The 26,268-nt window shown below is 35.6% G+C and overlaps 1 protein-coding gene across 2 annotated transcripts in view; it reads left to right on the top strand.

The window, feature by feature from the left end:
- The first annotated feature begins 7,370 nt into the window (after positions 1–7,370).
- The window catches only part of KLHL1 (kelch like family member 1), a 198,107-nt gene continuing 179,209 nt past the window's right edge, over positions 7,371–26,268 (top strand). The window contains exon 1 of one of the 2 annotated variants that reach the window (XM_064645854.1): positions 7,371–8,572. In XM_064645854.1, the coding sequence (XP_064501924.1) occupies positions 8,091–8,572 (482 nt within the window). In that variant the 5' untranslated portion in view covers positions 7,371–8,090. The remainder of the gene's footprint in view (positions 8,573–26,268) is intronic. The other variant, XM_064645853.1, reaches the window with a different exon arrangement.

Below are 26,268 nucleotides of genomic sequence, written 5' to 3'. Positions count from 1 at the left end.
AATCTCTACTTTTTAGATTCTAACTATGCAGTGAAATTTATGCCTAGGCTTTTCTTGACAAGATGACTATGTCAAAACATGAAGTTAGAACATACTTGCCAGAAGTTATGGTCTTAGGACACTGAAATCTACGACATTCTACCACCATAAAAAACTGTGGCCAAGGGATTAAAAATACAGTATAGTTTTTTATGTAAAATCAGAGAAAACACAGCAAGAAAACAATTCTGCAAACAAAAATAATTATAAATATGTGAAACCTCAGATATATAGTAATATAAAACATTTTTACTGCTTAATTAATTCTGTGTGAATGAGAGAAATTTTTAGATTATTTGATTTTATCTTGGTTCAGCTTAATTACAGAATTTTGCTTATACTTTTCAATGGCAAAGAAAAAATACAAGTTCATTTTTAACATTAATAGAAGTTTATTGCTCTTCTGTACTTCAAAATATGAAACATATTAAACATATTAAAAATATTAAACTCTAATTGCAGGCTGCAAGAGGAAAATGTTCATTTAGAAATACATATAACAATAATGCTTTTGGATGGTAGTATTTTTCTCTTCATTTTATTTCTGAAATAGCAAAAACTTTAATATAAAATTATATGATGATTACCCTTGATATTACAAATGTTACTCTGAGCAACTACATTATATTCATCTATGTATTCCTCAAATTAAAACTGTCTCTATATATACATATAATGTAGTGCAGTTGGTATTTACTAGTCTGTACTTATCTATTTTTCTACTCAGATTACAAAGATTGCAATTTAGATGGTAAATAATATTATCACAGAAAATTCTTTAAAATCATCCAATATCCTGTTATTTAGACAAAGCATTTTGCTATTTAAAGTTAAATTTTATAGGGATATGAAGTTTTCCTATAAAATAAAACAGTGAAGAAAATAATATCAGGTTCATAAAAAAAGGAAAATTTCTTTTAAAACAACCTACCCACAGAGGAACATCACAAAATATCTCCTAAAAGTTTTTCAAGGGTGAAATCCCTAGTTTGTTTTTTTTTTTTAACTTCAAAAGAAACCGTAAGATGAAATATAAGCATCATAAGGTCATGTCTAGAACAGTAAACAAAATCTCCCCGTGCCTGTTCTCTGCTCTGTTCAGCTTCTGGGACCGAGGCCAAATCGCATGGCACAATTTGCCATTTGGCTAAATGCTTCTATTCTCCAAAATGCTGGCTATATCCAAAGTGCCTATTGAATATGTTTCCTAACTCTGAATAAGTTTGTGACATGTTAGTCTGTGCAATCCAAAACCATTTCAAGACTGTGATGCCTTATCGGTATTGACCATCTTATGCCAGCTACATTGGCTCTGTTTAATTTAATTAAGTCTACTATAATTTACTACTACATGTGTAGTGGTAAAATCCTAGCAATTTCTTTTTTATATAGCCTGTTTTGCAAACCATCACTGTCTCTATTACTGTGATTTCCTAAAATATAGTACTTGAAGGAAGTTTTTAATTCAGATTGAAAAACAAACATTGAATAAAATATCAGCAGGAAACTGCATATTTTTTGAACTGAACATGAAAGAAAATCAGTTCTAAGAAGATTCTGAGTCACAGAAAAATGTCAGCAACTATTATTGAACCCAGCTAAGAAAAAACACCCTATTTTCTTTGCATCACCGGAATTTCCACAGAGATTGATGTCATTCACAGAAGCACTGTTAAAAGTGTTGGTTCTAGATCAAAGGAAAACAACATAGTGAGTTTAATAAGAAATTCTACCACTTGAAATAGATAGTGATAGCGTCTATGTGAATGAACAAGTGGTACAGATGAGTGGCTTTCAAATGCAAAGGTCTCAGGATATTATGTGGAGTACGGCATAGGAGGAGAAAGGTGTACGCTCTGCCAAACCTGTACTAGATGGATTTCAGCTGTTTCTCTTGACCATAACATGTGAGAGAAGGCGTGGCACTTTTTTTCAAATAAGGCTGATCTACGGACAGCTTGGGAATTGCAGGTAATAACTATGTATTTCTCAAGAGAACTGACAACTATTACAAATAGCCAAATTTTTTGAAAAAACTATTTCTCTGGTGGCATAATTTCATGTTTCGCAGAATCATAGAATATGCTGAGTTGGAAGGGGACCCACGAGAATCGTCAAGACTAACTCCTAGCACTGCACTGGACCATCCCCAAGAGTCACATCAGGTGCCTGAGAGTATCATCCAAGCACTTCTTGAACTCTGTCAGGCTTGCTGCTGTGACCACTGCCCTGGGCAGCCTGCTCCAGTACCCACCCACCCTCTGGGTAAAGAACCTTTTTCTAACCTAAATCTCCCCTGACACAACTTCAGGCCATTCCCTCAGGTCCTGTCACTGGTCACCACAGAGAAGAAATCAGTGCGGGTCCCTCTTCTTCCCCTCACAAAGGAGTTGTAGACTGTGATGAGGTCTCTTCTCAGTCTCCTCTTCTCCAGGCTGAACGAAATTGCTCACTCACCACATGGTGTGTTTATCCAGTTGTGTGCTGGATAGACATGTTCTCTAGCCTTAGTTTATTTGTGAATCTTTATTCATAACAAATAATGTAGCATTTATACTTCTTAAGTGAAATTCCCTGACCATTTAAAAACTCCTTTAGGGTGTGTTTATAGAACTGGTTGTGACCATAATGAAATGGATTAAGAAATGACCATCCCCCAGGCTAATAGTGACTGTGCTATTCTAGGCTCCTGTAACAGAGAGTAAAATGTATCTGTTCAAGTCACCACTAGGGGCAATTCATATATCATTACTTTACCCAGCATTACTAAGGAGGCATTCAACAACTATGGAGAAGTAATTTTTGATACCAGCTGAAAAAAATGTAGCTGGATATGTCACCACATTTTCAGAAACCTAGCCTTGCTGTGCTAGCTCACTTTTAATTTTAAGAAATAACATCATTTAACCTTTAAATTTATCAAAGGCAAAATCATTCTCAAAAGTTCATTTTCAGTTGAAAACTCACTACAAAAAACCATACATAAGCACTGATAGGTGAATCAGGTCCAATTTACTGTTTGCCTGGTTTTGTTATTCCTTTCTTGCCATTAGAAAACAATCATAGTCAATAAGTGTGGGCATATTTATAGTATTTAAATATGTTATTATGGGAGGAAAATCAATTTAACGAGTTGAAACTCCCTGACTCACTGCAATGCCACAGCATTATATGTATACATTATAAGCAATGTAACTGTTTTTTTCCCCCTACCACCATCTATTCCCAGTGTTTCTCAGTTTATTTACCAAAACAGAATATATCTAAGTCATAAAGCTTGTTCAAAGGCTTTGTACATACCAAAAGTTTAAAGCATAATTCTAAAGCATTATTTGTTTATCATTTAGCACACTGACACTTTCTGCACTAAGTTTTGAGGTCAATGGATGTCCAGTCCCATCAATTTCTTTCTCTACTTACTTTAGCTTAAGTATTCTGTAGTTCTTTTTAACAGTTTTAAGCAGATCTTTTAAGCTTCTTGTAGTTCTTTTAAGCATCTTTTAAACACCCTCCGATTCTAGCTTCTGAATGTATAAATAATCACCCAAAAAATAAGCATCTTTATAGCTAAAGTGCATGTTCATTCATTCGTGTGAGAACTCCCACATTCAAGTAACAACTGTTTTAAAACCGTTTTAAAATCATTCATTCTACTACCATCTTTATCCAAAACACAGTGCTGTCTCATTTTTTGTGTTCTCATCCAAATTTAGCATCTTCTGGATTAAAAATACATAACAGAATAAAATTCAGTAACAAAACCACCCCTTATCCTTTTAATTTGCTGAGAGGTATATCCCATCTCTTATTGATAACTATTTTTCCACAGTAAGCACAAATGCTCATCACCCTCAGACTCGCTGTATATCTTTTGACTTTATTAATGTGTAGATTCACATAGACCAGGACTACTTGGGTTTCTTTGCATGATGGTTCCTCTGTCGCTTGTTTTATCAATCAATAACTGCAACTACAACTCAACCTTATTCCTGATCCACCAGTTCTCCCTAGGGTACAACATGTAAACAGCTTGATGTAAAACATTTATCTAAAAATAAACAGTATTCCAAAGTTTTGCAATGGAAAGGAGGAAAAAAGAGGGTTAATAAAATCTGACTAGTTTGGATATATACTTCAAGGTTCTTCTCTTTGCAAGTTCACTTTACTATTTAAAGATTTACTAAAGGATATATACCCCTAGGCCATTTTTCATACAAAACATGAGCATGAGACTTCCCTAGGGACATGACTATGTGAATTTATTTCATTTGAAGAGCATTAGAAAGACAAAAAAACAAATAGGAAGTGTCAGGAATCTGACTCATAACAGGGACATAAAGATTAACCACTTTCACCTGTTTGCCTGACTAACAGAAGAAGAAAAAAGAGCCATGAATACTTTCGAGCAAAGTCTGTAAAGTTATTCAATATTTGAGTGGCAATGAGTAATCTGGGGAAATTACATCAGGTGAGGAAGTTCAGAAATATGCTATTTAATAAGCAAAAATAAAATGTGATACACAGTGCGCAACCAACAGACACGACAAAGTTTACCTATGATTATTATAATTTCGGCTGTAGTTCATGGAAAATATAAGGTATGGATGGAAGGCTGTTTGTTAGACATCAAAGTATTTCCCTTTGACAACTTGAAAGACACTTGTAATTTCACAGTTTTGTTCATATGTTTATGTCAACCCCATATGAGTAGACTAAGACATAGCCCACCAGTAAAATAATTATTTTATTTAATTCCTATGAGTAAGGTCCCTAGAATTCCAGTAGAGAACCATTTTTTCTTCTCCTGGATGGAGAAGCAAGTCTAGACAATGTACAGAGTAAAGTTAACCTTTTTATGAACAAGAAGTTTCAATTAAAACTCAAAGACATTTTGTGTTCTTCTTATCATGCAATAATCTAGAATATGTTCTTTGCCTCACTGACATATATCAAAAGTGCTCACAGGGAAACATGAAGATAAGAAGCTGTGAGAGCCTAACTAAATCAAACTGTTTAATTCTTTTACTTCAACATCAGGAAACCAATTTATTAATTAAGTATATATACTGACAATGGCTACTTCTTCGGTGTAGCTTTTTTTAGGGGTAACTTTTGTTTACTGTACATTGACAAAATAATTATGAATGTAATAAGAACTAAGACAATAAAGACAGTTTTCCAGATTTCATTTTATAATACTTCATGCAGGAAAAATCCATCTATAGATAGCAAATATGTACATCTTTTACTGCAAAAAATATTTACGTACTACAATAAGAAAGGATCAAGTAATGTTAAAAAGTACGTCAATGACTACACAATATATTTAAGAACTGAGATTTTAATTTTTAAGAAGAATTCAAGACTTTATTTCAGTGACCGACATAACTGAAATAAAAACATATGAATAGCAAATAACCTAAAGTATTCTTTACCTTTCTTCCTCATAATTGCTTGATAGGTTGTACTGGATGGAAAGGTGATAAAAAACCTGAATCAATTTCTTGGGTGATACTGTTCTATGTAGTTACTGAGTGATCTCTGAAGTAGGTTTTGTTGGAATGCGCTGTCATTTATATTTATCTATGTAGCTGAAGAAAAGATAGAGCATCTAAACTATCAATTGTTCACATCAAATGATCAATTTAAATATTAATGCAGATTTTAAAATTACTAAGATTTATAACATGCCAAGGAAATGATGCAATTCTCCTCAAATTAGGTTATATACCTGCATCGTCCTAATCAACCAGGAGGCATTAAATGAAGAAGAGATAGCATACTGTCTATGTATTCATTGATTAAAATTATTTTATATGTACATATGCTCATCTTTTAGAGCTTGTAACTAGACATTAAGCAGCCAGTATTCACTATCGATGATTTCATATATATCGCCATAAGAGGTGCACTTCTAGAGTCTCAGAAATGATGAAAGTTTCATCTGTCCTACCCTACATGAAGATTTTTAGGCTTTTCTTCCTGCTGCCCTTCTCAGCAGATCAGTTCCTGGATAAAAATGAGCTGTCTCTTCTGTTTGCTTTAGAATGGTTTTTGTCTTTTTTTATCACTGAATACTGAGAGCAAAGTTGAGGCACCAAAGAGTTTTCAGTCCAGCTGTTGTGGAATAAATCAATATTTAAAATGCACAGTAGTGATTTTTTTTCCTTTGAAAGTAGGACTTGGTGCCCTGAATTCTTGTAGTGTTAAAGCTAGAACTTTATCAACGTTAAACACAAACCCTAATATTAGTTTATACTCAGAAGCACTATTTCACAGAAAAACTAAACAAAACAATAATATACTTCACTTATAAAGTAAATATAACAGTAATAAAATTGTTAATTAATGTTTGAGTTTTGTGTTTCTCTGGAGAAATTTTCATGCTTGAGGGAAATGATTCCTACAATCTTGTTTCTTGATTTCACAAAGAGTTAGTATACCGAACTTTTGACAGCTCATGAGTACATGGGTAAAGCTGGCCAATGCAAACATTACTGGGGGAAAATACAATCTTTTTCATCATTTTCCTAGGGATAAATCTTCTTCTAAAATATTACTTTCTAAGGTACAGGTGATTTGCAGGTATTCTGTTTACTGCCAACATTTCATGCATGGGGATTCATGAGCTAGCCGTGATACGTAGTTTTGCCCCCATATCCCTCTCCCACGCTTCAGCATAAAGCTTTTAATTCTGTAATTATGTCCCAGATGCAGTGTACTGTGACACCCCTCCCAAGTGGGCAGATGTTCCTAAGCAGATTTTTTTCTGTCGAGAAAGGAACCTCCCTTGGGTTTAACACTGTCAGACTGCATTAAAAGCAGATATAAAAGGTAAGAAGCAGATGTGTAGTGCTATTTCTGCTTGACACACTGTCCCTCTAGCCAATGTTTTCTACTGGTACAGCAACACTAAGCCAACAGGCTAATGAACGGAGCCTGCAGAATAAATCGTTAACCTGTAACCTTATCCAGTCTGCATGCAGTCTATTACGTCTCTACTCCTATGATTCGCATTTTTGCATTTACTGCTGCTGATCCATTTGTCGTTTCACTTTATTTTGTTCCCAGTAATACAGAGTGATCTCAGAACCAAAATACCAAGGTGAAGAGACCTGCACCGGAGAGAGGAGAAGGAGACTGTGAGGGATAGTTCGTGACCTGCCGACTTACTTGCACGAGGAAGCATGAAGCATTTCTTTTCCTCTCTGCCTCTTCACACTGATGGCCCCAGCGCACAACTGCGTCACATGCAGGGGAGGGGGCGGCTTGCTGAGAGGAGCCGAGATAGACAGAAATTTGTACATACTGAGGACCTTGACAGCCTCACGGGCGGGATTTTTTTTTTCTTCCCTCCTACGTACAGCGTATATAAAAGAGCCCCGATTTCTCCCTGTGCCAGCTCTCAGGCTTTGCCATCCCAGATAACGGCAGGCATGGGACTCCCCAGAGAAATAGGATGGGAAGGTGGGAGGTAAAGAGAGGCTTCCAAGTGACTTTTTCCTGTCTGGCTGCACTCGGTCACGGAGATCTCGGAGACTGAGGAAGTGCCACCTGCCTCCCGCTGTTGCTGCCGCCGCCGCCGCCGCTCCTCTCCGGGCTGTAGCTCGCCCTCCCGTTAATCAGACTAGAGCGTTGTCGCAGCCTCCCTCACCCACACTTCCCTCGCAAGTGCCCGTCTCCCCTGAGAGGTGTCTCTCATGTCTGCCTCTTTCTCCTCCCCTTTCCACTGATCTCCGTGCAATTCTCGTCAGCTCTGGACATCTCTCCCTCTCTCTCTTTCTCCCTTCCCTGCTGGGTGTCTCTACCTCCTCTTGGCTCTATCCATCCATCCTCCCTCTCTCTCTGCACGGGTGTGTGCGCGCATCTCTCTCCTCCCGGCGGCTGACACCCCTCGCCCTACAAGCGCAGCGCTGCCCGGAGGAGCCGCCGCCGCCGCCGCTGCCGGGAGCGGGGCCGCCCCGCGATCCCGCCACCGCCGCCGCCTGGCCCTGCTTGGCCGCCGTGAGTCCCGCCTCAGCCCGCGCCCGTCCCCCGCCCGCCGCGGCACCATGTCCGGCTCCAGCAGGAAAGACTTCGACGTGAAGCACATCCTGCGCCTCCGCTGGAAACTGTTCAGCCACCCCTCGCCGGCGGGAGGCCCGGCGGGGGGCGGCTGCCTGCCGCCCGACAGCAGCTTCGAGCACTGGGGACCGAGCCAGAGCCGCCTGCTGAAGAGCCAGGAGAGAGGCAACGGCGTCTTCTGGAAGAAATCCGCCTCCTCCTCCTCGGCGGCCACCACGGCCAGCCCGCCCAACGGGACTCTGCTGCCCGCCGGCGGCCGGCCGGCCACGGGGCACGGGCCGGGACCGCCACCGCCTCGCACCGTCTTCTACGTGGAGTCCCTGGAGGAGGAGGAGGCGGAGGCGGTGCCCGGCGGGATGGAGGTGGCCTGCGAGCCCGAGAAGCCCCTGGCGCCGCCGGAGCGCGAGGAGGCACCGGGGGGCTGCGCGGATGGAGGCGGCCGAGCAACAGGTGACGGATGCGGACACAGGTAGGACCGCGGCGGCTCCAGCGCCACCTGCGCGGTCGGTCCGCGGGGGGTCATCGCCCTCCGGCCGTGGGGGCGGGCCCGCGGCCGCGGGAGCATTGACGGGGCGGGGGCGCGGTCGGGCCGGGGTGCTGGCGTTGTGGCGGGAGGGTGCGGGGAGGTTGGGGACGGAAGGGAAGTTCCTCCGTTTGAACTGGCAGGGTTTAGGGGTGGAGGGGCGCCCTGCGGCGCGGGAAGGGCAGCTGGGGGGCTGCCCGAAGGTCCCGGGAGAGACCGGCCAGCCTCATGGCCAAGGTGCCGCGGTCCAGGGATGCTACCCCTGGCCTTGCCCCTGCCCCGGCCTGCGACTGCCCCTGACCTGCCCCTGTCTTCGTCCCGGCTCCTGGGCTGTCCCTGCCCGCGAGGTGGCCCGAGAGCCTCTCAAAGCCGGCGCCCCGCGCTGGGGATCGTCGCTACCCAACTTTCTCAGAAGTTCATTGAAAGGCTAGCGGGGAGGTGATATTGTTCAGAGTATTGGGGGATGCCAGATGAAAGCTCAAAAGTAAAAACGTTCGCTTTCCTGGAACTCGGTGACTAAACCGTGTTACAGCCTACATCAGAGAAAAATAAGAATTAGTTTTACAAATCATCAACCGAGTGACACCTGAGAAGATGTAAGAGCAAGCAAGACACATACAGATTCTTGAGTTTCATACGAATCTGTTAATGTTGAATTGCTTTTCTTTGTCAATCCTGCCCTCCTCGCCCCCAGCTGAAAAAGAAATTAAAATCATTAGAAGAAGGAAATGTAGCTAACATAGAGTTTTCAGAAACACTCTGATTCAGATAGTCCTGAGGGTAAAATGATTCATTGCTTTAACTCCGCTTGCCCCCACTTCCCCATGGTTAAAATTGCTTCAATTTAATTTCTCTTGACTTTTTTTTTCTTTTAAACTATAGAAAAAAATGTACAGTTCTGTTTCCAAACAGAAATGAAGAAAAGTTATTTGTATTCTTCATATTGAAAGTAAAACATAAAGTATTAAATATTTTATTAGATGGAGAGGCAGCACTCTGCATATGTTTGAATTAATACGGTTGTAGATAAACGTACATGTACATGTAAATTTTAGTATTTTAAGCTTTTTCAGAGACCTCCCAAAGCATATATTCTCTCCTTGAATCTCTTTATTGTTTTGCTAGTTAGCATAGTTTGTTTCATAGGAGCTACCTAATTTAAACATGTGGAATGGCTGATAAGTGACTTAGGGTGTATTTTTAAAGGAAAAACAATACTGAAGTTTTTATGAACATTGAAAATTATTTTGAGCAACAAAAAGGATTCAATACAAATTGTTATTGAGATGCACTATAAAGACATAAAAAAACCCCCTAAAATATCCCTTCAAGGTTTCTGAACTGAATAGAAGAGGTTAAAACCTAGTACAAATATAATTTCATTCTATGGACTTTATATCAGGTGTGTCACTGATCTGAGAATCTGTAGAGATCTGCATACTGGCAGAAGCTTACTGAGTTTTGATGGCACTACTTGATTTGTCCATAAAAGTTGACTTGCTAGAATGTGTGTACTCTGTGACAATATGTATCTGATTACTGCTCTTACTGCTTTTGATTTTAATAATCAGTTTATTCCATGTTCTTCATTCATTGCTACTGAAACAACACGTCTAGACATCGTAGTTCTTTTGAAGGAACATGCTAAAATTTGTTCAGATTTAAAATAACTAAGTCAGGAGAGACAATTTTATTGTTAATGAAAGTGCCTCCTTTCAAGATATGGAAATGTTTAGGATAGTTTTAGAGTCTAAGGCTTGCTTTTCTGTTTCTCCATCATAGAACCTGTACGAACTTTGAATGCTGTGACAAGAAGCAGTCAGGTTCTGCAAAAGCAGTGCTGTGCTTGAAAGTTCTGTGGGCCAACAATTTTCTACTGCCCTGTCAGGTTATGTCTCACTCCTGTAGAGATTAGTCTTTTTATCAATGGTGCCAACTTCTTTATGTCACTGTGACTATAGAATATGTAAACTACTGTTCAGTCCTGAATGAAAGATACTATCATATACATAAACAGATGAGTAGGCATATACCTGGATTTTTGGCACAGAGAGTGTAAAATTGATAACTCCTAAATTTCCATAGTATTTTGTCCTACACATATTTAACAACTACTTTAATATTTTGGGACTGTTTGGAAAACAATATTTTTGTTATGTGAAAATGTTGAGAATTCAACATTTGATTATGATCCAATATAGACCATGTCGACATTATTTCAAATGTTGTGAACAAGAGGTCTCTGGGCAATATTAGCTAGGTTCCCAGTGGTAGGTCAACCTCAGGAGCAGGTTGACAAACTGGCTTTGATTTTATGCTTACGATTAATAATTTTTTGTTATATCTACTATTGATATGTATGCACAAGAGAAAACTACTTTTTTTGTTTTATTACCTACTTGGGATCTTGATATCCTTGTACCCCAAAGGAGTTTTGGTTGGTTTTTTGCTTGTCTGTTTTGTTTTTGTTTGTTTATTTTTGTTCTGTTTTGGTTTCTCTTTAATGTTTTGTTTGTTTGTTTTTATTTTTCCCAGTTGCTCCCCTCAGCTTGAATTTTGTACTGGAATCCTTTTTTCAGCTCATCTTATATGCAGAATTTCTGGTTTTGGTGGGTTTTTTGCATATTTAGTTATTGTTTTCACATTTAAGTTAAACACTAAGCTGAATGATCTTGAAATCTTAATTTTAATTTTAATATTCTATTAGATATTGTGGAATTTATTTAATGAGAGATTGTGGCTGTATAATAATAAGCACATTCTACTTTATTGATTTGGAGTTTTTGCATGCTTCTGAAGAACATCCTATCATGTCAATTGTGCAGGTACATATATGCTTAAGGTTATGTGAATAGTCCCGTTGGCATTAAGAAGACTGAAGGGTTAGACCATGCACATTAAAAAGTACTTGCCTAATTGTTCTATATTCCATATTGTATCCATAAAAACAAAAAAAATACTTTAGAGTTAGCAATTAGTGTTTAAACACTGTTTGATTGTTTGAAATTGCTTGAAAACATGCATATCAAATTCGTTAGAGGTGGTCTGACAAAATTGTCAATAGCTGCAGTGGATAATTAAACAGATTCTGTTTTGATCTTCATTTTCTAAGACAAAGCTGTTAGGAAAAAAGTCTGTAAAATGAATTTATAATTAAGATTTATAAATCATCCACAAAATGCTTGGAAAACACCTGTTTGAAGATTTGCTATATAGCCATCAGGTATCCTCTCAGTTTATAATGGAGACCTTACATGATCACAATAGCTTTTTTTACATGACGTGTCAATTAACCCTCCACATGAATGGTATTCACCTAATAAGCAAAGAGTCAGTATTTTAATCCCTCCCTCCTCAGTGAATGGTAGCATGTTTTGCTTGATTTACATTGTCCAAATCCTGTGAAGATGTAATTACTCAGGAGCCCTCAGGACTGTTCGCCACTACACTCAGTATGTGCTTCACAGACTAGTAACAGGTTTATCTTTACAACAGCCCTATTTTACAATAGGGGGTAAACCAGAAAGAGAAATAAAAGTAAGAAAGAAATAATTGACTGGTTTCAGAGCATATAGCATTTTTCTTCTACTGCTTTCTATGTTCTCTGTTGTACCCATAAATTATGAGCCCTTCTGCAAACCAGTCCCAGACTCCTCTGGTTGTGTGCAGGAAGAATGGGGAACATGGGATTCAATTAACATTTTCTTTAAGAAACAGCTCCAAGAGGGGTGTGCTAAGATAATGCCTAACCCACATGAAGATGCAAAATTCTTTCATAAAACATACAAGAATTTGAAAGTACAGCTTCTGAAAGAAGATGGCAAATCCTTCCACCATTAGCAACCATAAAGGAAGAAGTGAAAGGGCTGAGTACTGTGGCCTCCTCACACAGCAGAGTCTCACACTCAAATTTTGCTTCACGAGAAAAAATCATGAGGAAAGCATCTTACGCTGTTTCTCTTGAGTTTGTCACCGTGAAGTAAAAAATTCAGTATTAGTGGGAATCCAGAAGGTTAATAAGTGAGGGCACGATTTTGTAATTCAAACATTAACTGAGAAATTTAGTTTACAAGTCTCCATGCTCAAAACTATTTATTTAAATTAAATCATTATTTGATAAGAAATGATAACGATCAGGGTAGAATCAGAAACATAAAAATTTGCATGTGTAAAATATAGTATCAAAGCTTTTGTATAAGCAGTTCTTTTGTATCTTTCTGTTCTGAGCGCACAAATCCTGTTTTGATGGTTTTTGCCCATTAGTCTTTCCCACTTTCATGTCTTCCTTCTTTTCTCCTAGCAACCTACAACTTTGTGGTTAGCATACTGCTGTACAAAGTTATGAATTTGAAACCTGTCAGGATAAGCAATAATCTCAATGCAGCTTTCTAATTTAATGAGAAAATATTGTGGTCAATTCAGAAAATGTAGATAAAATTATCATCAAAATTTGCAACTTAAGTACTTAATGTACTATTGCATATGTATCTAGACTCAAGAGAGGATTTCCGTCTCTGGTTTCTAAGTAAGTGGGGCTTCCCATTTACAGCTTTGATCTTGGTACCTGAGCTTACAAAAAGAGAGGAATCAAGATACTTTCCTTATGTCTTAGTCTATCCTGTGAGCTCTCACATCTTTAAATATTTTCACCAATGATCATGGCTATGGCCTTTCTGAGGTGCTATCCAAATTGGAACCATGGCTTCTGCTGTGATAGCTAGATCCTAAAATTAAGTACTAAAGAAGTAAAATTTATAGGTGCTTATGTTTTCCATTAACTTGGCTATCTCATATAGAAGGCTTTGTAAAGAATGTAATTTAATGCTCAGGGTGGAATATAGATCACACAACTCCACATTTCTAGGTTATGGAATCAGAAGAGAATAATTAATTTCTTTTTTGACTTGATTATGAAACTTTTAACAATGGTTATATAACTTTTATGCTTTTATATTTTTAACTTTCACAACAAAAGAGGCAAGGTTCCTACACGACACAGGCCACAGACCTGTCTCCTCCGAAGTTCTTATTCATTCTCAGAGGATCTATGTTCTGTGCATGGGATGCAAAATAATCTGGTGATAAAAATAGTGCAAGATCACATAGCTAGAGACTGTATATATATATGTGGATGGCATTAACTAAATTACAAGGAAAATCTAGGTCTAGAATTTCCTCACTGTAAAGTCTGGCTTTGCTACTCCTAGAACAACATTTCTAAATCTGGGTGTTTAGCGCCTTTGTTTGTTCTTTTATTTGTTTTTTTTTTTTTCTAACAAAAGAAGCAGAAGAACACACAAGTAACTTTATGCGCTGTCATTTCTTTTGTCCACCACGTGGATGCAGGACTGAAACTTGAGGATTCACTGTATACCCCATTGCCACTTAACTGATAGAATAATTGATGGCAATTTTTATGTGGACAATTACAATGATGATTGCATCATCTCTCTGAAGAAAGACTAATGAATTCAACAACTGAAGGGATGGCAAGTCTTCAGAGTCTTCTGCTGCGTTTGGGATTCTAGTGACAAGCAATGAGTCATATATTTTCTACTTAGTGTTACCAAACTTTCTTTTGTTACATCCTCTTTATGCTCTTTTTGTATTGAGTTTGTGTCCTCCTTCTGGATCTTATTGTAGCTTTTTTTCTCCTTTCCATAGTCTCAGAGGATTCCTGACTGCCTTATTCAAATTCTGGGTACCTCACCCAGTGTTACTAGATTTTACTGACTTCTCTTACAATCTGCCTTGTTGATTTACTCAGGAGGTTATTTACTGTCCATTCCTTCCCATATCTTGTCCTAGATCCTACCAAAAATAAAGTCAAATTTCGCCTAGTTCATTAGCAGCTTCTTGGACTGCTCATTCTGTTTCTATTTTCTAATCTTTGAATTTCACTATCATTTGCACCTTCCTGTAGCTCCTTTGTCAGTTTTAACAGAATCACCTCAGCTCCCAGTTTTACTTTGTTCTCTGACCTGTTTCATCAGCTGCTGCCAAGTTGATGGTACTATTTGCTATATTTAATGGGTCAGCAAGACACTAGTTTGAGTAATTTGTTCAGTCCTTGATGGGGATTTATCTCCTTTCTTTCTTAGATGCAGAATAAGGTGAATTATCTTCCAGACGTGCCTATTTTTCTTCATTGAGTGTAACAGTAGTCTAAAGTGGCTAGTTGAGGTTTTTAAATGTTCAATTTAAATGTTTAATATTCAATTAAATTTGAGAAAATGAACATCATTTGAAGTCTACATTGCAAATTCAAACCGTTCTAAAAGGGTAGAATAAAAGGATAGCATTAATTGAATCTTGGTACATTTTCATAGTGTAGTAAAGATCATATCTATCTTAGTAAAGATCATATCTATTATCTCAATAAAAGTATGGATGCTGCTCCAGAACATGGGCCCATTAAATGCACTAGAAAGCAATACTTGACAGGTTTTTTGGTTGTTGTTATCCGTGTACTTTAAACATTGACAAAACCAATGTTTTTTTTCTTCTGGACTTATTTTCAGAAATACTTACACTGTTTTACAGGAATATTTCCAAAAAATTCAACATGAAGAAAAGATTTGGCAGTGGAAATATCAGTTGCACAGAGAGTGATTAGATCATTAAAATACCTCTAAAAGTATGGTTCTCTTAAGGGTTACATCAAAGATCATTAGTAAAGGGAAATGCTGTTCGTCCTTTTCATAGTAAAAGTGAAAGCAAGTAGAGAGAAGAATAGCTATCTTTGTAAAATCCAATTGATACTGAATCTTTATAGATAAGCCTCCAAAAATACTGTTGGCTTGAATATATTTTTTCCCCCCCTCGATAAAACCAGTTCTGGAATAATAATACTAGGGAAATATGTAGGTCTGTATGTGCACAAATAGATATGTATTATCTGCATTTCTCTATTTATATAAACATCATTATATATATAAATATATATATAAAGTGCATATATGTATATAATTTATATATTTATACACAGATACTTTTAATCTGTAGATTTCTACACAGTTATAATAAATCCTCTATAATATTTTTGAGAGCAGTGATGGTGGAGTCATGGTCCCTGGAGGTGTTTAAGGAAAGAACGGATGTGCCACTTGGTGCTATGATCTAATTGACAAGGTGGAGTTAGGTCATAGATTGGACTCAATGATCTCAGAGGTCTTTCCCAACCTAGTTGATTCTGTGATTCTGTGAAGTTCACTTAAATATTATTCATGAAGAAAAGTTGTAGCATGTTGTTGGAATCTGTTAAATTCATAAGAATGGTGCTGATACATATAGGTTAACATATTCTTTGCACATGATCATTGCTTTCTAGCAGCTACTTCTTATCCTTGTGACAAGTATTTTTTTATATCCTGTTGCAAGTGGTTTAAGAGTTTACTCTTTCTTTTTATATCTCAAGCTTGCATTTTTTAGGTGAAAACTGCTCCTTAAATATTATTCTATGATATTTCAGCAGAATTTCATAGTAAAAGAGTTTCCTGGTGTTATTTGAACAATTTTTTTAGAATACAGGATTAATGACCTAAAATAAACTGTTTACACTAGGGAAATAACTAGGTGTTATTAAAAGTTTCATAAAGGAAATTTATCCTGTAAAAAGTTGAGAACTGCTGCAACTTCCACAGAAAGATAAGTAACTGTGTAGTCATCCCTAGTAATATGGAAAAAAAGATCCCCATAATCCCCCAAACCAAACTTTACCAAAAATATAATTTCAGCAGTACCTAAAATTTCTGATTTTTATTTCAAAAAATTATAACTTAATGATAATTTAAGACAAACACAAATCTAAAATATTATTATTTTTTGGTAAGAGTTTTACTAAAGCTCATAATTTTGTTTAGATGTTTTCCATTGGTATTTTAAATATTTTATTTCAAAATTTTTGAAAATGTTAATTTTAACTGTAGTAATAAGCTAAAACATTATTATAATTTACACTTTGAAAATACTCTTTTAACTTATTACAAAATAATAAGTGAAAACATTTTGCTGCATAATAAACAAAACAAAGTAAGTTTCTCCAAAATTCATGTTAAAATTTTCCTGGAAGTTTCAATACATATTTTAGGTTTATATCAAGTTGTTCACTCCATATCTCCTATTTACAGCTGAAGTCTTGAATTGAAGTACTAGCAATGGTGAGGATTACTGTAAGTTTAGACCATTGTAATCATACCTCCTACTTCTTCACTCTTCAGTCCTTTACTGCATATTTCGTTGCCAGATTTTGGCTGTCACAAACACCTTTTCTAGCAGTTAGGGTCCAGAATCCATTCTTCTACTCGCCTAGGCACATCTCATCTCTAGATTTCCATTTTGACTGAATTTTCATCTGTTCTACCTGACCCATGAAAAATATCAATTTTAATTAATGAAATAAAATGGAAAATAAAGGATGAGGGTGAGTATTTAATTCTCAGAAACAAACTGACAGAAAAACACAGAGAGAATTAAGACTTGGTTCAATGTGGTATGTGTTCCAAAGTTTGCACTGATTTGCTTCAACTTATTATGTTAAAATTTAATGTTAGAAGTGAAACATGTAATATTAGATCTGGTTGAAAATAGGAGATTTTATATTTTGGCCTTTACCATTATCTCAAAATAAATTTGAAGGAGAGAAATGTCTTTTTCAAAACTTAAAAATTATTTTTTGAATCTGAACTAACAATCTTTGTCAAACTGAATTGATTGTCTGAGTTTAATAAGTCACTGATGTTCTTATTGTCTAATAAAGGCTTAATTCATGGAATGCATAAACTACCATTCTTTCTTTTTCTAACTATATCAGTCAGGTTTTCTGATTTACTATGTCTTATCAACATTAAAATATTCAACCTTTTGTAACATGTTTATTTGTCTGTCATGGGTTTTTTCCTCCCTCTCACTCTAACCATATGGAAAAAGCATCATTGTTTTGACCTTGGTGTCTTTTTGCTGCTATTTAGTGTTACTTTGTGCAAAACTCATAGAGGAACACAAAACCAAATCAAATAAGGGATCACAAAAGATCCTTTCATCTGAACGAGTAAAATCATGCATGCCCTCTTTGGAGAATGTAGTCCTAGCCCTATTTGGGCTCTTAATTCTTTCTAGTGATTCTTCAGTGGTGTGATTCATACCTATAAATAGAATGTAGAAATATGTAAAGAGACTTTCTGTTCTTAGATAGACTTCTGACTGCCTATGGAGATCTAAGTTCTTTTTATATTCTAGACCAGTCAGGTGCATCACTAATCAGCTTTCAGACTGATCTGGTTCACCACTTTTTCTCATATTCCTTGTTATTTCTCTGCTTACAAACTGGAATCTGTAAAATTAGTATAAATCCATCCACTGCTAATCTCCATATGCATTGCTATATTTTTATTCAAGCAATCAAATTATGATAGTTTGCATTCGAATGTCTGAAAGACTATTTTTACAAAATTATTTATATTGTAGAATTTTATAGTACTAATCATGCTAAATGTAAACCTTCTGTATGTAGTGTCTCGTGGCTCTATTTATGCAAGCTGAATTATCTTCTGCCGGTTGTTTTGTCATAATTTTCATTATTAACTTGTCCACAAAGATAACCTAGTTTTTTATCAATTATTTGAAGTTCAGAACAAAAATACCCCAAAACAAATACCACCTCCACTCCAAAGTAGCAATAGTAAGGACAACTCCAAAATATATGAGAAACTGAAAATAGAGAGGGAGAGAAGAGAAAGAAGGGGAGAAAGAAAGTAAACAGTATGAAATAAACAAAAGAAAGTAAACAATATGAAATAAACAACCCAATATTTTCAGCTAGTGAGAACAATTTTTTTTAAAATATTTTTAGTCTTCTGTTGATAGACAATGAGAACTTCAAACTACTGTACTATTCAGAAAATTTTTTTAATGGAAAAAGCTTCAATAAATTATTGTTAATCAACAATGCCTTCACCAACATATTTGATGAATTAATCCTCCTGAATTAAGTTTTTGTATATCTTGACCCTCTTATTTTAATTTGAAGATTAATGACTTTTTTTTGAAAATATAATAGTTTTTGAGAGGATTGAAATGTAGATGAAAGTGAATGCTTCTGTATACTGTTCGTCTGGTATGGAAATGGAATTTATGAAAACTGCTATGAAAGGGATTGAAGAGGAAAGCCTCGTTCACAAGCAAATTTAAGAACAGGAGTTGTATAAGTAGGAATACGTCATATGTTTCTTTTGCCCCCAGTACTTTCATTCTAGTCAATAAGGACTAAAGAATGAAATAAGGCATATGCTTCGTAAAAATAAAGATGAAAAAAGTCTTAGATGATTCACCCATATGTTACAGAAGGTAATTAGAATGCACAATAATCTTGGGGAAAAAAAATCCTCTCGAAAAATGAATATGGAATAGTATAACTTGATATCCTGTCATAAGAATAATCAGCAAAGGTATCAAGTAGGATCAAATGTCTAGATAGCATTCTGCAGAAGTGTTACGCTTAGTACAAAGCAAGCAAAATATGAATGAACTATTCCATACTGCTACTAAAATTTAATCACAGGAGTAGATGAACCGATACATAGCCTACAAAACAAGATTCCTATTCTCTATTCAGTTTTGGTAGAGCCTCAGCTTCATTGTATTGTCTAGGACAATCAAGAAACATATGGATTGTTTCAAGAAATTCTGAGTAAAAAAAATCACTATCCTTTTAGGAAACATGTTGTACCAAGAAAAGATTGTCATAGGAAAGAAACTTTATTTTATTTTACAAATACTGATATACAGGAACAGATTTCCTGGGAGGGGTATGGACTATTTGATATCTGGGATTATGAGAATAAGCTAGTCAAATATCTGTCAACCCTAACATGTTTAAGCATGACAATCCTTTTGCCTTGAAGAAAGAAGCACATCAAATAGTCTCTCACAAAGTGTCAGTCAGTATCTTGCTGTGAAAAGGTTTCCCATGCTCATGCTGACAAAGATTAAAAAAAAATCTAACCTTTCATATGGCATGAAAAATTTTTAAAACAATCTTTGAATATATCTATTAGAATTTAAGTATCTCCTCTCTTTACATTTTATGGCTTCATCTTGCTCTTCCATTGGAGTACTGTGGTGTGCCAGATCTCATGACTATTCATAAACAAAATCAGTCCCCATCATGTTAGGCATTTAACATAAAGCACATATTCCTATCTTAAAAAGCTTAGCATTTAAAGAAATCATGCTAATTGAAAGTAAATGCCAATACTATTACTTGTGGGGGTTTTGTTTTTGGTGGTGGGGTTTTTGGGGGATTTGTTTGTTTATTTTTATTTGTTTCTTTTTTTTTTAAAGACAGAAGCAAAATAACTGAATTACATGGGCAAATTTATAAACTGAAACTGGCTATTTTGAATCTGAGTCCTTAAAGGCATGACCCTATTTCTTCATCAAATAAATGTTATAGTAAAATATATTTATCCATATGCTCATTAAAAAAATGAAGTTTAAGTGCATAATGAAAGCTTGTGTGTTTAGTTCCTCAAACTCCTTCTAATTTTGTAAAATTTAGTGTGTTCCTTTCTGTGCACGAACTTCATTGTTATGTCCCCAATTATCCCACTAAGTGTCATATTTCTCATTACATTATCTTAAAAAGATTATGGAAATACAATGAAGTTTATTCTTTCCAGATAGTGAATAAGATACAAAATAAAGACTTAAAAGTAGTTGTGTATAGTTTCCTAATAGCACTAAGTAATCTCTTGTGCCATCTCTCTCACGACCATGTAAGTTGTTAGGTCGATTTCTCTTCAGGTGATACTGTTTTCATGACAGGCTTCAAACATTACTAAAACTGAGGGTTGAAATAAGATCCTTTTATGTACTAGACTCTTAATCCTCTCATAAGCATTAAGAGTGTAACTCACAGGATCAAACCTGGTTGTCTAATCAAGGAAATTGCTGTCTGAAATGTCCTGCTTCCTTTATAGTGGTGATTGGGAATTATGTAGCAAAAAAGAGGCAGAGAGTAATTAAGAAAAGAAGGAATGTGCCTTGTTTTATGAACTCTAGTCCAAGAAGCTCACTTCAGAAGGAGAAAATCGTTGGAAGGTTTCTTTCCAAATTTCGGTGATTAAGAACTCATACAGATGTTTCTTAAGTCTTTGGTTTGGTGTTGAAATTAATTCCTTTGTGCCTGACAAGAACATTTGGAAAGTTTCAGTCCAAAAAAATCAAGATACAGAAAACTGAAAAATAGTGAGTTTAATTACTCTCAAAAATAGAACTTGGAAAGAACTTCTTTTTTTTTTTTTTTTTCTCTTGCAGTCTAAGTGTTCTATTACAACAGAGATGTATCTAGGCATATGTTATTTTGCAAGGTGAAGTCAAATAACTTCTCTCTTCCCTTTTCATGTAGTCTAAACAGAGCCACTCTGTAATTCCTACAGATTACTGTACTGTAGGAAAAGCTCATTATACTTCAGGATTTGTATTTTGTTTTGCTTTTATATTAGCATATGAAAACAGCAGTTGAAAAAACAAACCCGTCCAACAGATGGCTTGTGCATTCTGCTACAAGCAGATGATAGGTTCTCTGTCTAGTTTATGCAGATAACATTGTCTGCTAAAAGTTTTGAGGAAAGTACTATTATGGAAGCAAAATGTCAATATATCTTTTCTCTTTTTTACATTAAATGATGCAAGAATCTTCAACATATGCACATTTGTATGTTTCTGTATATATAAATCTAGATAGACAAACATGAAACAATAATAATTTCTGGAAGTGTTGCTGCCTCTCTTTTCAAATGTCATGTTTTGACTATATGTCGCAAACTGTGCTGTTGGGGCCACAACAGTGTAATAAAACTTATATATCTGCATGTTTGAGCATATTGAAATGACAAGTAGATGGGTCTGACTTTCCTCACTGATTTGTACATACTTTTTAAAAAATATTTTTCATTATTTATTGCATTTTTTTCATGGAAAAACCCTACAAATAATTATATTGCCTTTTTTACCTTTCAATAAAAACACCACATTGGAGGAGACTCTGGTGGAGCTCAGAAAAGTGCAGTTCCCCTTTGAGTGCAGGTAAAATTTAATTTTTCTAAGATTCTTTACTGTTACCATAACAGGCAATCCTTCTGTCAGAAATTGAATTCCAGCATCATATCAGAGTAAACAGCAGTTGTAATTACTTCTTTACCACTTTTGTAGAGATTTTTCTCTTCAGGAACTGAACACTGTCTGAAAACATATGTTAAAAAATGCACCAAACTTCTTGTCATGTACAGTAAACAAGTTTCAGACTATCAAAACTCAGTCTAAAGTTGATCTAACTTAAAGATTATTGATTTCTCAAGAACAGGTGTTGTTCCTGATGACTATTTCTGTAAATGTGTTGCATGCCTTGTCTTTGCTGTACAGTATTTCAGAAAATCTTGTAAGGTTATGTGCATTTTTGCCATAACCTTTGTTTCCCAGTCCTTGATTTGCTTTATCTCATGCTAATTCATGTAATGTCTGATTTTTAAGTTTTTTAAATGAGTCCTTGCAGCAAATTTCTTCAGTCTTGTTTGAAAATTAATGAAAACCAAAATGTGTTAAAAGTAGTAAAAAGTAATCCTGGTGTATACAATTTGATCATTCTGTTCTAATTCAATGTGCTATGGGTCAGTCAAAAAAGATCTGAAGTTTCTTTTCTGTACACAAAGCAGAGATGTACATCAATTTTCCATGAAAATATTTTTTGTAAGAAAATAGTGTTTTATTAAAAAATAGTGAAAAGAAGTGATTCCACTGCTACCATTTACTGATTTAAAATTAATAATTAAGATTTTCAAAAGTACTGAAGCATCCTCTATGGCATATGAACAAAATCCTACAGTCTCATTTTAAAAAAAAGTGTGTTTCATAGAACATAATTAGATAGTTAAAAGGCCTGAAGAGGGTTACAAAAACTAATACTAAGTGATTCAAATGAATGTGTTGATTTGAGCTGAGTAGGACTTTATTTAGCAGTTTGTAAACTTGTTCATGAAATCATTCAGGTTCTGACTGCATTATTAGAACTTTGGAAAATTATTACAGAATCACAGAATATGCTGAGTTGGAAGGGACCCACGAGGATCATGGTGTCCAACTCCTGGCCCTGTACAGGACCATCCTCAAGAGTCACACCAGATGCCCAAAAGTATCATCCAAGCACTTCTTGAACTCTGTCAGGCTTGGTGCTGTGACCACTTCCCTGAGGAACCTGTTCCAGCACCCAACTGTCCTCTAGGTAAAGAAACACTGTTTTTGTTAAATGTTAAATAGGGGCAAAAAAGCAGTATTATTCTTCTGCTAAACTTTTTGTTACATGCTGTGTATTGTCCCTGCTCTATGACCTTTTAAAATGGCATTTAATTTTAAATCTCTAAATTGCATTAGAAATTAATTTCTGAGATTAAAACAGCAATACTTAGAACGACAATAAATAATAAATTTAGGAAAAATAGCATGCAAGCAAGAGGAAGAGTACTAGATTTTTAATAAGCCTCTTCAGACTACTGTAACTTTTCTTACTATTACTTTTGTGTATTGGATTATCAGGTCCCAAACAACTCAACAATTTTTCCAAATTTTCTGTGCTAAACATGCAGGCAGTTGATTCCTTACGCATTCCCCATTAAACTGTATTTATCTCAACGCACAAGTTTTCTACATTTTGTGCTTCTGATTCTCTCCCTGATCCTGCTGCTAGGGGAGTGAGCGAGTGGCTGCGTGGGGTTTGGTTGGTGGCTGAGTTTAAAACATGACAATGTAAAAAAAAAAATTATTTGTTAGAATAAGTATCCAAAACAATTATGTTCACACAAGTTTTGTAAATCATTTTTGAAAATGACAGCATATATATCCCCACTAAAGTAATTTGTGGAAGGATAACAAAGTCTCTGAAGAGATAACAGGAAATCTTGTTCTAATTTGACACAAAGAAAAAAAATTTTGTTTTTAAGGAATCAAGCCTGACTAGTTCTGGAATTATTTGTTTGATTTTATTACATTTTTATGTTTCATGTGTGCAGGAGAATTTTAACTTCTAATTAAAATGTTAACAGTCAAGTAATGCTTAAAAACTAACTTCCTGCTGTTGATTGTTGAAACTCTAATAGTTTAATTTGTGATAGACCATAAATTACTGTATAATGGGTTTTTTTAGCTGAAAGAATAGATTTGAGAAAATATAAAACAAAACAAATGGAAAAGATAGTTGTGAGAAGAATGTGAACTGCTACTGTATCATGGCAGTTTAATTCATTTTACTTTATAGCTACATCAGTTTAGCAGCATTTGCAAGGAGAGTTATTGTATGTCAGAAGAGAAACAGTAATATTTTAAGATAGGTCAACTTTTTAACTTGCTACCATGTGCTCATATCCAAAGACTAAAAGCTGTAAATCTTAAGAGTTTCACTTTATTCAATAAAATAGAAGAATGAAAGATGTTAGTTGTCTTATAGTATCCAATATTCTTGATATACATCTAGGTTAGAATCCACAGACCTGAAAAGCTATCTGAAAGAAGCTGTGCTTGGAAGGGATTCACTTTGTTCCAAGACTTGATCTGGAATGAAACCTGAATTGTCTACAGATGTTTATTATTTTGTTGCTTAGAAGATTTTCAAGTATGAAGCAGAATATTCATTTTGGTAAAAGAAACTGAAACTTCAGTAATGTGTAAAGAAAAGGCATTTTGAGGTTCTCGTGCTACAGGGGAAGCAGGATCAGAATTCTTGAGTGAGATCGTCATTGAGGTAGAGTATCTCAGTTCATTTTAGCCATTTACATTTAGATTACCAATTTCGGCATGTCTTCCTATGCTCTATAGTCAATGAAGAGAAATACGTGCTTGAAGCCATGGCTCAGCTAGCATATGTCAGATGGCTACAGTAGTATGGATTAGATCATCCTTAAGAAGTGCTTAGATTTCTCTGCTGCCCATTCTGTGTTTCCATAAAGATTCTCTATGAATAGAAAAATGGAGACTATACTGGAGCAAGGCAGATTCTGAATTCTACCCTTCTAATTTGCTTTCATTACCAGGAAGGAAGCCCAAGCCTCATCATCTTATCTAAAATGATAGAAGGATGAATTAAAAGAAAATAAACATTCTTTTAAAGGTAGAAGAATAATTTTTAGCTGTCTTTCATATATAGGTGGTGTTACTTCAAATTACAACTACTACTACATAAAAGAACACATTAGGATAAAAATGTAAATCAGAAAGTTCTATGCAGAAGATAGAAAACAAGAATTAAACAGTACATATAAAGAAAATTATATAAGCTACTTTACAATGAAAATTCTATACAGTAGAAAAGCTTATATGAAATGAAAATTTCAGAATGTAAATACAATTTTTAAAGCTACTCTTGCAATTGAAAGTGTTATTTGCAGTCCAATGCACATTTTTTTACCTATGGAGAATTAAAAAACCCTCAAAACTTTTTAACATTGCAGCATTGCTGAAACATCTGCATTCATGAATTTGAATTATTTTTAACTGTGCTTAAGAGCTGGATTAAGAATGTCATGTAGAGATACTGTTTAGAGACACTGGACGAACATTTTTGAGTTCAAACAACGTATTCGGATTGAGGCCCAACCTTAGAGGGCCTAAAGCTATTGACAGTTCTGCTACCAGTATTGACTAAAATGCATTTCATCTGTTGTGACCAGTAGTGCCTAATAAAATTTTGAGATTGACCAAGTCTAACTAACTGAAAGTTTTGAAAGAAAGTTTGTAACAATTTCATTTCATTGGAACTGAAAAGTTTTTTTCTTTTTTCTTCCTCTTATTCATTGACCAGAAATAAATTTATCATAAATAAATGAGAAAAAAAAAGCATCAGAAAAGCATCCCTGTAAAGCACTAAAGCAATAAAATGTGTATTTCTTTCCTTTCTGGTAAATACACTTGCTCTCTTTTAAACAGAACTTATCACAAGCTCAACTCTTGTCTTAATATTTTATAACCTTAAACCTTATAAAACTTTAACTCTGATATAAAAGTTTAATACATAGCAGAGGATAGTTGCTGAATAAGAATGTTTAGAAAGGAGTTCTTTAGCACAAAGAAAAAAGCACTGAAGTAATTTGTGAATATTTCATGTTATAAGAACCAGCTTCAATGTCAACCTTCATTTTTTTGACAAAAAAATACCATCCAAAGGTTAGTTCTAACCTTTGGAAAAGGTTACTTCAGTAATACCAAGCAGGGAAGCATATGAAATGTTTGCAAGCCTTTGTGTTTTTAGTTTGCATGTTTCTGATGTCAATTAAAAATATCATCACTCAGGGATAAGTGCATTTTGGAATAAGCATTGTTAAAACCTTTATCCTCCAGAAAGTATTTTAAAGGAAAACAAATAGGGGAAAAACGATTAATATGTATTTCAGGCTGAAGTCTGCAAACCCCGTTTTATTGTGGGAGTTAAATAGTAGCAGTTGAACTAGTTTTCAGTTAATTCTGACTGACTATACCATTTTGCTTGGCTTCAGTGGTCCCACTAAAAATAAAACCCAAAGTCATGAACGAAAACAACAAATTTTACATCCACTTAGAGAATCATGCCTGAGACCAAGAGTATTTGATCACAGCTAGAT

Source organism: Pseudopipra pipra, chromosome 2 (genome assembly GCF_036250125.1).
Source record: "Pseudopipra pipra isolate bDixPip1 chromosome 2, bDixPip1.hap1, whole genome shotgun sequence".
Taxonomy (NCBI): Eukaryota; Metazoa; Chordata; class Aves; order Passeriformes; family Pipridae; genus Pseudopipra; species Pseudopipra pipra.
Note: the sequence above shows the minus strand (reverse complement) of the source record. Positions and strands in the feature narration are given on the sequence as shown.